Below are 13,827 nucleotides of genomic sequence, written 5' to 3' on the forward strand. Positions count from 1 at the left end.
AGTAGGGGGGGGGTTAGTGGGGGAGTTGGTAGGGGGGGGGTTTGGGGGGGTTGGTGAGGGTTGGTGGTGGGGGTTGATGTGGGGGGTTGGTGGGGGGAAGGTTAGTGGGGGGGAAGTTGATGGGGGGGTTGGGTGGGGGTTGGTGTGGAGTTGGTGTAGGGTTGGTGGGGGGGAGGTTAGTGGGGGTGGGGGAGTTGGTGGGGGGGGGGTTAGTGGGGGTGGGGGAGTTGGTGGGGGGTTAGTGGGGGTGGGGGAGTTGGTGGGGGGGGGAGGTTCGTGGGGTGGGGGAGTTGGTGGGGGGGGGGGTTAGTGGGGGTGGGGGAGTTGGTAGGGGGGGAGGTTCGTGGGGTGGGGGAGTTGGTGGGGGGGGGGTTAGTGGGGGTGGGGGAGTTGGTGGGGGGGGGGTTAGTGGGGGTGGGGGAGTTGGTGGGGGGTTAGTGGGGGTGGGGGAGTTGGTGGGGGTTAGTGGGGGAGTTGGTGGGGGTGGGGGAGTTGGTGGGGGGTTAGTGGGGGTGGCGGAGTTGGTGGGGGGGGAGGTTCGTGGGGTGGGGGAGTTGGTGGGGGGGGGTTAGTGGGGGTGGGGGAGTTGGTAGGGGGGGTTAGTGGGGGTGGGGGAGTTGGTGGGGGGGAGGTTAGTGGGGGTGGGGGAGTTGGTGGGGGGGGTTAGTGGGGGTGGGGGAGTTGGTGGGGGGGAGGTTAGTGGGGGTGGGGGAGTTGGTGGGGGGGGTTAGTGGGGGTGGAGAAGTTGGTGGGGGGGGGGGTGATCGGCGGCGTGATGGCAGCCTCGCTGCGTGGGGGGCGCGCGCGCGGTGCATTGTTGGAGCGCGATTGATATTCAAAATGGCGGACGGGGCGGCCGCACGCGCCACTCCAGGTACGAGTCTCCTGCTGCATATTCATCAACATCTCTCGTCGGCTCTCCCGCCTCCAATTACTATTAACTACTAATACAACAACAACCACTCGCTCTCTCCACACCAACTAACATGTGCTCCACGCTATGAGCAGCAGCATTATCATCATCATCGCGATTGTGTTGAGTGCTTGTTTGGTTTGTGTGTTCTAGCCCGTTCTTTCTATCGGCGTGAAACTGTTTACTGCCGTTGCGTACGTGTTGTGTGTGTGTGTTGTGTGTGTCTTTGATGCTTATTTTGTATTGTTACCATCGTGTGAGCGTTACGTTCCCAGCGATGTAAGGTTATCTATCTAGTTTCTTAAGCAAAGTAAGGCGAGTCGGGTTGGGTGTCGCCTGATCTTTGCGTTAAACTGTTGCTGCCGAGGTTATGATACGCGGTGGTTGCTGTGGTGGTGTTTTGAGCGAACTGCTTATTTGTTATAATTTGTTCCGCCATGAGTTTGTAATTTTTTTTTTTTTAAAAGGGGATGATGTGTTTTTGCTTGGGTCGGATCTTGAGCGTTTGCTGCAAAAGCTGTTGTGCTTGTGTTTGTCGCCGGGCGCGACCCGTGGTGGGAAATTAAAAAAAGGTGGAGCGGAATCATTGAGAAATGCATTAATTGTTGGTGGTCGGTAAGCTACTCTGTTGACTACGTTTGTTTCCCCCCCCACCGGGTGTCGTTTCATCGCCTGAGTTTTGAAGCTTTGTTGATTTTTTTTTTAAAAAAAAGTGAGTGGAAAAAGCCCGCGAGAGAAGTCGCGGCCGGGAACCATCTAGTCGCGTCAACTGCGAGCGTTTGCCTTTGCACTTTCTTGTAATAACTTAACTGTAATGCTTAAGACTAAAATCTTAAAAGGTTGCGTCTCACCTTGAGCTTGTACTGACTGTATGAGCGACGCGTGATGGGGCAGATCGCGACCGAACCGGATTTAATAATGTCAGTGGCGCGTGTCGGAAGAACATTGGCGTACACTTCTTAATGGAATCGATCAAGCATTCCATTTGCACCACTGACTTGGGAAGGTTATTTTGCTTGTTTTTAGAAGTTGTCCCGATAATACATCTCTTGTTGGTGTTAATTGTGGTTGTAAAAACAGTGGCGGGATGTGCGGGCCTGGGTCCTCAGTGCGGTTCGAGTTGGAAGGTGGAATGGGTTTGTCTGCGTCCACGAGGGAAAGTTGGGTGGCAACGAATTGCGTTTTTTGTTTATTTAGGTAAAGTCGCGTAGAAGGGAAACAATAAAATGTTATTGTTTTTATCTTTTTTTTTATTATTTTATTGTTTCCCTTCTACGTTACTTTACCGAAAGAACCAAAGAAGATGAATCCTTGCAGTCACGAAATCTTTTAAAAAAATCTAAATTTATGCCGCTCTTTTTCTTTGGTTCTTTCGGTAAAGTCACGTAAAATGAGAATAAAATGATAAAATAAAACAATAAAATTCTCACGACGTTTCGGCCCCAACACAAGCGGCCTTTTTCAGGTGAAGAAGACCGCTTATGTTGTGAAGAAGGCTGCTTGTGTTGTGGCCGAAACGTCGTGAGAATTTTATTGTTTTATTTTATTATTTTATTCTCATTCTACGTGGTGACTTTACTGAAAGAACCAAAGAAGATGAATCCCTGCAGTCACGAAAGCTTTAAATCGAAATTTATGCCGCTCTTGTTGCCGATATCACTGCTGCTGCTACCCAACGTTGGCGTTGCTTGCTGCTCTTTGTGCCCCCCAAGTGTCTGGTCCTGAGCCATTCGTGTAAACTCCCGATGTATATGACGTTGGCATATCGCAACGTGTTGGAGGTGCTGTAGTTATAGCATGGTAAATGACATCTGGCTACAAGTTGAATTCCTTCTCGGGATGTGTTACGCAGTTCTGATCGTTATCCTTTCTGGGGCCACGCAAAAGTGTACCACTTTATCGTGTCTTGCGTCTGATTTAGGCTGCAAACGCCGTATTTGAACTGCCGTACTGATTCTAATGTAACCTTGACTTTCAATTATGTAACGGAATTAAAAAAATATACCCTGTGCAGTGGCCTTTTAAAGCACTGCAGCCCGCTAAATAAAGCAGTTGGATCCGTCTCGGATTTAAATAAAAAAAAATCCGTATGCATGATCGATTATCGATAATTGTTTGGAAAAATGGCGAAGGAAATCTCACAAAAATACAAATACACGCATTAAATGCTGGTATTGCTACAGCAATTGAAGGCGGTAAGCTTACTGTATTGCGTGTGATACCATGGGCATCTATCTGTAAGCAGTACGATCCACGTGCGTTTGTAACATTGTTTTTTTGCGAGGCAGAATGGAAAAAAAGCTTCACTGTCTTGCAGTGAAAATGTTTGCATTTAGCCGTGCTCTCGTGTGAAGTTACAGTACAGTGCATGGTATGCCCCATACAGGGAATTTATAGTCCATGATTTAATTATTTAAGTGGCATGTGTTGGCACTGTCTTATTTGTGAGACGTCTTCATCAACATTAAACGTTTAAAATGTGTACTGCATAGATGCAGCACTATTTCATTTGAATAATTTTGACCAACAAATTAGAGACCGATTGGGTTGGCATTGGTTTTTAATTTACTTTACTCACGATAATGTCTGTAACAACAATGTATAAAACGCCGTAGAATTCCAAGCCATTACAAGGGCACCGAATAACTGAATAAAACATTAAACATGTCGTGTCACTTGTGGATCTTTAGCAGGTGGGCAGTTTTTAATGATGTCAGCGACGCCGCAGCTCAAACATGCAGTGGCAGACTGCTCCAGGCATATGGGCCGGCAAAGGTGTGGTTACCCAAGCATTTATTTTATACTGGGGAATAAGTCAGGTTCACCGTGCTCCGCAGACCTCCGGCGTCGTTGGGACTCGTTGGTGGACACTGGTACGCAGAAGTCGGCTCGGTACTGTTGCAGACGTCCGGCGCATCTGGGTTCACTTGGCGATGTCACGGTTTTTATGAAGGAGGCTGTTCCGTTTTATTGACGTGCTGAAAACAGTGGCATAGCCAAGCGTGTTTTTTTTCCCACCAACGTAAAACATGACATTCTGAAGTGGGTCAGTGTGGCGGGCAGTGTGAATTTTGCAATTATATTTGTTTTAGCGGCATTAAGAACAATTTATAACTTGTTGGTTTTAGACAAAGTGCAGATTCGCCTCGTAATACAGTAATTAATCTAATTATTAATAAGTGATACAGACTCGTGTGTTCTAACGTCTAATGCTACGCGTTTGCCACTCCCATTGTCATATCACCTGATGCAATGAATGGGGCCATGGCTGAGTTAATCTGCTTTGTGGTTTCACTACTGAATCCAAAACACATCGGTTATGAATACTTTTTTTTTTAAACCCAATGTACTTTAGTGTTTACTGTAACTATTTTTCTTATGGTTTTGGTAAGCATACTTTTGGTAATTAGACTTTTGGGTAATACAAAGCATATTTTTTTCAAAGATAACTTTTTCTTCTCAAACTGTGTTTTTAGAATTGTCATCTTTGCTGTAATGTGGTCTTTAAAGGTACCGTAACAAAAAAAACACAGTTCATTTACTTGAAGCCTGTAAATGTAACCTTACATGTGCATTAATGCCTGAGTGAGAGTACTGTAGTGTCTGGCAATCTTCCCACATTTACAAAGCACACCTGTAGGGGTGCCGCGGTGGTGAAATGTTAACTGCCTCGCCTGGTATACAGAAGATAGTGGGTTCCATCCTGACCTTGAAGCCTGTATATTTACAGTTTGCATGTTCTCCCCGGTTTCCCCTCCACATTTAAAAACATGCTATAAGTTTGCACGTGATGAGCCACTTCGTTGAGCTATCATTTGTGGCCAGGTCGCTTCTGAAAAAGCTATATTGCTCGGTAAGACTTACCTGGTAAAATAAAAAAATAGCTGAAAATAAATGTAGTAGAGCCTGTTTAATATTACCTTAACATATAACTATTTAAAAAAAAAATCCAAATGAGAGGTGTGACTGCAAGGCACCTGTGTTGCTTGAGGCAACCGTTCTAGTCAACTGATCACTGTTTATTTTGGATGCCCAAATAGCATTACATTTACTTTCAAAGAATTACTCGGACCATTCCAGTGGTATATGCATTTACATTTATAATTGAGAGAGCTCTATATATGCATCTCTCTCAACACTGCCAATCCTACAAAAAAACAAAAGTATACATTGAGCAGGAGGTACTGATTGTATCACAAGTGAGGTCATCGTGGAATTTCCATTTAGCGTGAAGTACAGAGTAGGCATTGTCGACTGCACGTGCTGCTCCAGTTGGCAAAACGCGGCCCACGCCGCACGAGTAAGTCATTCCAGCTGTGGCGGTGGTAGTAACAGAGCCTGCGATCACGCATTTGGTTTTTCCTTTTTACCACAGTGCAAGTGTTTTTCGTTGCTGCCACCACTGTCTCGCATTATAATCTGGCCTTTCCTACTGTTATCGGTGTACCGCAACACGCTGATTTGGTTTATCGAGGGCTCGAATTAGCATACTTTATACAACATATGTACTTTTTTTTGGTAAACGCATTGAAATATTTTAGAAAATTAGTGTTAGTGATGGAACATTTGAATATCTCGCTTAATTTAATAAGCGTGTGCCAGCTACGTTGCACTTGTCATCGTCGATTGGATGTATACATAAATGTAAAGGTGGCCTTACTGTAGTGTGTTTTCATGAGTTTGTAAGGCAAAAGAGACCCGTTAAAAGTTTTCTTTTTTATGACCATGACCAGTCTGCCAAAGAGCATAGGACCATTTTGTGAATATTAATTTATACTCAACTGACATCTAAACATGAATGGTTAATTTTGATCGCAGTGTGAATAGTAAACTCGCTTATACAATGTGGACAGTGATAACACTATGTAACACAATTTTTGTTCCTGGGTAGTCGGCGTTATTTCGTAATTGCTTATGCCTAAAAAGTATAGAAAATGGATATTATTCCCCACAAACTTTGCTTTTGTGACCAGGACAGTGATATTTTGAAATTTACCTATTTGCAATGAGAAAACGGGTGTATTTGTGTCTTTTCGTTCACATCAAGTCAGAAAAAAACTACATGAATCAAAATTAACATGTATTATTTTCTAAAGTAATACAATGACTACAAAAGATTTAGACGTGAGTAGTTTTTTGAGATTTACGATTATACTGTTAATCACTTTAAAGAATCAGCCCCCAAATGTAGTCTCCCATCATGTTCTCGTTATACTGTCCTTGGTAGCGGCGTTCAAAGTCCAGTATATCCTGGTGGAAGCACTCGCCTTGCTCCTCCGAGTACGCTCCCATGTTCTCCTTGAATTTATCAAGATAAGCATCAAGGATATGGATTTTGAGGGACATCCTACAGGCCATTGTGCCATAGCTTTTCACCAGTCTCAACCAGCTCCACATAGTTTTCGACTTTGTGATTGCCCAGGAAGCTACGGACCACTGCGACAAAGCTGTTCCAAGCCACTTTCTCCTTACTAGTGAGCTTCTTGGGGAATTCTTTGCACTCCAGGATCTTTATCTGTGGTCCGACAATGAAACCGGCTTTGACCTTTGCCTCAGACAGCTTCGGGAAGAAGTCTTCAAGGTACTTGAAGGCTGCCGACTTTATCTACAGCTCTGACAAATTGTTTCATGAGGCCCAATTTGATGTGGAGTGGTGGCATCGGCACCATCCGGGGGTCTACCAGTGGCTCCCACTTGTACTTTTGAGGCATGAGCAAATAACAGCAACAGAAAAATGTTAGTGTAATTGATCATTCTTAATGTGAGAGAAACACTGAAAAGTTGTATCAATGTGTCTAGTTGTTAATTGTTATCCTGGGTCATCTTGAATTGTGTGGGGTTTTGTTTAATGCTCTTGAAATGTGTGCTTGATAAATATCAGTTCAAAGAGCAGGAACAAAACTACTCAGAATTTGAGGCTATTGGGACGCTTTTCTGAATAATGTACTGTGCGATATTTTACATCTGACAATTTGGAACGCGTTCATTACGGCACTTTACTCATGTAGGCAATGTCTAGTCGATGCCTATCACCTGCGATCCATACAAGTGCAAAGCATCATCATCATCACGATCCATGGGCAGATAGCCTGTAAGTGTCCATTGCACATTTCGTTAGTTGTTTCCGCTTTCTGTCTTGTGCCAATATGTTCAAGTAGTGCTGCATCTTTCTGACCCCAATCTCTTGTCATCTTCAAGCCATTCTCTGTTAGGTTTTCCCTCTCTTTCCGGTTCCTTCCATTTTTCAGAACGACACATTTTTAATTTTCCTGTTGTCCATTTTACATGTGTCCAAATAGTGCCAGTTTCCTTCTTATCAGTGCCTGCATCATCAGGTGTGCAACCTTTTTCTTACTTCTACGTTGGTCACTCCTTGGGTCCAGTTTAGATGCAGTATCCTGTAGTAATACATTTCGAGTGCAAAGTAGCTATTTAAAAAGAGTAGATGAATAACCAGGAAGATTAAATGTGCCTTTTTGTAAGGTACACCCAAGTTCAGCCAGTTAACTCATTCAAATCTGCAAGTGACGAGTTAACACATCAGCAAACATTCGTGCAGGCTGGAAAATAAATAGATGCACGTCTTTGTGTGTTGTTAAATCTAGCCAGTTCTTTGTTGGCACAGTTTGTATCACTGCATAAAATATGATTGGGCTTCGAGCATAATATTTTCACGTGTATTTACATATTTTTTTAAAACTTTTGAATGTTCATTCACTTGTCTTGTATTAAGTAGAACTTAAATGATGAGGTGCAGTTTTTGTTATTTCTAATGGGTACCAGTTTCCTTGGATATTCTTTGGCACAAGCTTCCAAAATTGGTTCACTACATGGCAATGTAAAAGTGTCATTAGGCCTCCTTTGCCAGTACCACAATATAATAATAGGGGTTTTCCCCTTTTTTCTGGCAACAAAACTTAAACATTTTTACAAGGATTCATGTCTGCATTCACCACTACCTGCAGTCAAAATGCAAACAAAAAACTGATTGGTCCACACCAAGGGACGGCTTAAGCCGTATCTTGGTGTGGACGACCAATCAGTTTCAGGGACAATGCATATATTATCATAGTGTTTTTTGTTTGCATTTTGACTGCAGGTATTGTGGTTAATGCAGGCATGAATCCTTGTAAAAAGGTTTCAGTTTTGTTGCCAGAAAAAAGGGGAAAAGCCCTATTCATGTGAAAGTGGTGAAATGCTAAGACTTGTGTATTGTGACGCCACATGTTCTCAACCTCTTAAGCATGGAGGGACAAATGATGGCTGCAAGTTAAACGATGTGGGCTCCTATACCTACTATAATCACCCAGGATTGTCTGTCCTTAATGCTCGTGACGTCACTCATTAATATTCATGAGCAGGTGCCGTCCTCCAAATGGACACCCCCCCCCCCCCCCCCATTATTATTACCTAATAAAATAAGCCAAGAATGAAGAATGTCTGTGCAATGCTCATGACGTCACTCCACGTTGACCAGCCCCTCTCATTAATAATAATGATCAGGTTACGTCCTCCACATGGACCCCCCCCCCCCTCATTAATAATCATGAGCAGGTGACGTAACTCTACATCGAACAGCCTCCCTCATTAATAATCATTAACAGGTGACATCTTCCAAATGGACCCCCCCATTAATAATAATTAGCGGTTTCACTCCACATGGGGGCCGAGGCGCCTCCTCCCCCCTCAGAGTCAACTTACAACCCTCACTACAAAGGCAGAACCCTCACGTCACGTGATCTCCCTAACGCTGTTGAGACATCGAAGTAAAAAGGACGTCATAATGAACAAGGAATTATAACCTTAAAATGAAATAGGTCTGTGTCACCGCGGCCTTACAAATTGCACACAAATTGATGCAATGATTATCACGTCGCGGTCTGTGCTTTTCGCTTGCAAGTTTCAAATTTACTGCAATACACCCGTCCTTGGACGGGCAAAAGGCTAGTAATATATTATAGTTCAAATAATGACCAAAACAGAGAAGTTATCAAACTAATTTAAGACTACATTGTACTTCAGACAAGTTAATTATGATGAGTGGAATTAAAGTGCAGATAATCGGGTACAGTCCAGACTTTTTTAGGTTAATTCCTAACAATCGGTAACTTAACATTCTGACTTAGTATTTTTTTACTATTTATTTTAAGTGATCTCTATTAATGTGCCGGGCAATCAAAATGGAATGGCTCGGCACGCTTGTGAATTATTCATGAATGCACGCCTGCCTTTCTCGCCTTGTGGGCAGTGGTGACCAGGCCAGCAAGGGACAGACGTCACGCGCGAGGCGAAGGGGGGTGGAGGAAGACCGTTAGTGCGCACGCATACCATAAATATTAAAGTTGTATCCGCACAAATCGGATGAATATTAACGAGACCGCTACATATAAACTTTTCCTTAATATACAATAGTTAGCACTGCCCGTGCATTTGTACGGGATACAAGGCTAGGGTGGAAGGTGGGTGGGGGGTGAGGTGTGACGTCAACATGTATGAACGCAGCTCAACGCTGTACCATGCGGTTGACGACATAACGCACATGTGCATTGTGACGTCACCACTGCGCCATTGTCCACTTGGGGGAAAAAACTTTAAAAAAATTGAAAATATACACGAGTCAAGTATGATACTACTACTGTGTAGGTGGACATGCACAACCATTTCGACAATCCACTGCTGCATGAGGGCTTCTCCACACTGTGGATTAAGATGGATTATTGACCATAATTAAATATTGCTAGTCAGTACAAGTTAAAGGATAGCATTTACAGTGTTGGAGCAGTGCCCCCTCCTGGCAACATAGATGGGGTTCTCGGTGCAATACAATGTATCTATAATAATTTACCTAGCCTTATATAATAAATTATTAGGATTACTTAAATGATAATTTTTATTTTGCTGCACATTGTATGGGCTTCTTGGATTCACTGAATAATATACAATGTGTATAATTCATTTCATAGCCAGGGAGTCGATGAGCCACATTGCACGTTCGTGAGCCTTAAGATTGAGTGAAAACTCGGATACTGCCAAATCAAGGCTTATTTAGGGTATGTATGTTAAATGCAAGAATTGCCAATTGAAGTTTCAAGCTTCTCACCTTCATCATGGGACCTCCTTTGCCAGTACCAACATATGATAGGTTTTTCCCATTTTTTCCGGCAACTAAACAGGTGTTAAGATGTTAAAACAACAAACTGAAACCTTTTACAGGGAATCGTGTCTGCATTAACCACTGCGTGTGGTCAGAATGCAAACAAAAAACACTCTGATAATATATGCATTGTCCTTAACTCATTGGTCCACACCAGACAGCTTTCTTTTGAGCCTCGTCTCAAATGGTGTTAGACCATGCATATATTATCAGTGTTTTTTTGTAATAAAATAATAAAAATATAATAAATATTTTATTGTTTCCCTTCTACGTGACTTTACTGAAAGAACCAAGAATAGGTGTAAAGATGTTAAAACACCAAATTGAAACCTTTTACATTTAATAAACATATTTTTAATGAAAATATTATTTTATTGTTTTCCTTCTACGTGACTTTACCGAAAGAACCAAGAATATGAATCCCTGCAGTCACGAAAGCTTTAAATCTTTACACCTGTTTTGTTGCCAGAAAAAGGGGAAAAACCTATTGTCACAGTCCTTCAAAACATTTACAATGTTTATGTTGAGCCTATTCATCAATTCGTTGAAACTGCACTAGGGTTTGGATTTAAATAATACACAATTGAGAGAACATGTTCTGTGAAATCATTGTTTAGTGTTAGCATTGGATGGCTTCTGCTATTTTGTACTTTTTTCAGGTTATAATCAGTTAGAATATTCCTAAAGGGACAATACTATCATGAAATAAATGCCGTCTGCTGTTCGACCATTAACTTAACTTTGTGAGAAAGGAATGCGAGATCTTAGCATTTATTTAATACTTTATTATTTGTTTATTTGGAAATGCGGATATAATGTCTGTTTATTGGTAATGACATCAAGTATTTGCTGTCCTTTGTGTTACGTGGTAAAATCTCAGCAGGGGGCATCACTCTTTTGTGAGTAGCCACTGCCACTCAATTTGTATTGTCACCAGTTTCTCATCTACAGTGCTTTTCATATAGTTGGGAAAATAGTCTTCTAAAATCACTGAATCAAGAGACAATATTTAGTCATGGTTCACCTCGCAAAGTTATTTATACATGGACTTGGTAGCATGGTATTTAATTTATTGGCATGATTCTAGACATACATTCCAGGTAAAGTATTTTAAAGGTGTAAAATCATTGTATAATCATTGAGTGACTTTTTACTTGTCATGCCAACCAATAATTTAGCAAACATGATATAAATAATGTGCCCACCTTTTATGGAAAAATGCGCATAAAATAAATAGCTTGTCAGACATAGACAACCTGACCTTTTTAAGCACTTAAAAGCTTCACTTTTCAAACGTAGGCTGCAAAAAATGTTTTGTATGTTACGAGGCTTTTGTTGTACAAGCATTGTGAAAATTGTGTGCAAGTAATGATACCTCACAATTTACTTGAGGGAAACTTTAACTTGTGTTCATAGTACTCTTGATTGGGCCATGTGCTGTACACTTTTAAAGCGAAAAGCCATCCTCTTCATCCAGATATATAAGTAATGCACGTTTGCACTGGAAAGCAAGGGGCATATGATTATTCCCATTCCCCTCATCCCCCTCGATTATATGGATACATTACCATAATTCAGGGTCTGTTTCATTTGTGGCAGTCACATTTGTTCCATTTAGCCAAGAGGTAACGTTTTTGCAGAATTCGTACTTGAAAAAAAATGACACGCGGTTTGACATGTATCATCAATGCACAGTTTAAAAAAAAAGATAAATAGTTACATTTCTGCACAGCAATGTGCTCATTTTCAGGAAAGTCCTAAGGGACTGATGTTTTCATTCGCCACGTAAAATACCCTAGCCACAGGCTCCGATCATATATACACTGGCTGTGCTGTCTCTTTTAAAGGCAATTGCTTGAAATGTTAGCTTACTCGTGTCGTTTTTGGTTTTAAACCAACATTAATGACAAGGATGAGATATATTTTGTCTTGTATCCTTCAGGATGATCCTCAATGATTTAGCCAATGCCAAGTCAGAGTAATTTAGCATAATACAAGGTATTGCTTGTGAACGCATTTGTTTAAAATATAGCAATGCTTTGAAAAATAATTTCCCTTTTTGAATCATAATCTATTCAAACAATAATTTATTTTAGAAATTAAAATGAACAAATATATTTAACAAATGAAACTTGGCACATTTTTTTTAAACCACAGTACATTCACCCGTGGTAACAGCCGTGCTCTTTTGTGAAGGCCGAGTTTGCTTTACAGTCAATGCTGCAGAAGTGGTTTGAACTGTGGTTCACCAGCGCTTGTTCTTTGAGTGTAAATATAAAGTTTTGCCTTTGTTTTGTTGCTGTGCGACTAAGTTGCTTAAACAGTGTGTGGAAATGAAAATGCTGCTGAACTACCGTACTTGCATGTCATGCGTCTTTGCAGGCTGTGCAGCTGCTACGGGCAATTAATGTGCGTATTTTGAACTTCTTTCGTTCTGTACACTTCCAACTGCTAATCACAGGTGTGGGGAAAGGACAACAAACTAAACACAAAGCAGTTCTAAAGAAATGAGTTTTACAATTTAGATTTAAAGCTGCATAGGTCCAGTGGCTTCCTAATATGGGAAGGAAGAGCGTTCCAGATGGTCGCAGACGTGCATCTGAAATTAACTCGGCTGAGGCTTTCACATCACAGACTTTATGGAGGATGGTAGTGGGGGCATTGACATTGTTAACGTCGGTTTAACACGTAGGCTTTTGCTCCCAATATCCATAACATAAAGGTTTTTTGGGTTAGACCGCGTAAATATGAATGTGACGTTAAACTCACCACTACCCAACACAGCCAATTAGTAAGGTTTGTCACATATACAGAACATGCTAAATTGTTACTAGTGTAGTGACTGAACTCGGAGACAGTAGGACTTGGAGGCACTACTTTTATTTAACGAACACCATTAGTATAATGCACACACTACAGTCGCTCGCCTATACACAACTCTACGTGGGTACACACTATTACTGTTGCTAGCCGTTGCACAACACTAACCGTCTAACACTGACGGCGCTGAACCGAGACAGCCAACAACTATCTAGCAGCGCAATATCGAGTGAAGACGATGGCGACGAGATGGTAACGACGATCTTGAATAGCACGACGGGGATCCCACTTTCAGCAACAGCCACGAGGTCCCTCACAGGAGCCTCTCTTATACTCTCAGTGTGGTCTTGCTCCGCCCCGGCCACGCCCCCTCTCGAACCTACTAGCGGATTCCCGAGGCTTCCTGATGGGCCCCCCTCTGTGACCTTTCCCCTAGATGTTCCCCTCTCGTCTGTCATGGCCTGCTGTACACCGCAGATTTCCTTTTTCGGCAGCAGCCAGCGCTATGGCAGTACATTAGTACAGCACACCGGTGTGTTGGAGAGCAAAGCCACTACATTTACAATCTGAGTACGACGTTTCGCCAGTAGTTACAACTATCATCATCAGACGGACAACCAGATTTGTAGAGAAATCCTCTTTAAAAAGAGGGATAGATGTGATGACGTTACTTGTGAGCTCTTCACGTGCGAAGGGGGGGGGGATTAATGAATGCATATAAATTACAATGGGTATCAATTGTCGTTTGGGTTATTAATATGGTAATCATCGTACATTATGCATGCACATTGTTTTGTACCTCCTGTCGTTGGTGCAATAAAATAGCAGTACCTGTTATTTTACACGTGCATGTAATCCCCATTGATGTATGATGACCTGTACAGGCAGGATGTATACTTCTTTGGTTCTTTCGGTAAAGTCACGTAGAATGAGAATAAAA

General features: G+C 42.2%; 1 protein-coding gene across 11 annotated transcripts in view; it reads left to right on the forward strand.

Moving 5' to 3' along the window:
- Positions 1-797: 797 nt before the first annotated feature.
- The window catches only part of POU2F2 (POU class 2 homeobox 2), a 111,361-nt gene continuing 98,331 nt past the window's right edge, over positions 798-13,827 (forward strand). For 3 of the 11 annotated variants that reach the window (XM_032965454.2, XM_076069248.1, XM_076069250.1), the window contains exon 1: positions 800-874. In XM_032965454.2, the coding sequence (XP_032821345.2) occupies positions 841-874 (34 nt within the window). In that variant the 5' untranslated portion in view covers positions 800-840. The other 8 variants (XM_076069247.1, XM_076069249.1, XM_032965484.2 and 5 more) reach the window with 6 other exon arrangements.

The sequence above is a fragment of the Petromyzon marinus genome, chromosome 2 (genome assembly GCF_048934315.1).
Source record: "Petromyzon marinus isolate PM22_M1 ecotype Great Lakes invasive population chromosome 2, UKy_Petmar_22M1.pri1.0, whole genome shotgun sequence".
NCBI classification, from domain to species: Eukaryota; Metazoa; Chordata; class Hyperoartia; order Petromyzontiformes; family Petromyzontidae; genus Petromyzon; species Petromyzon marinus.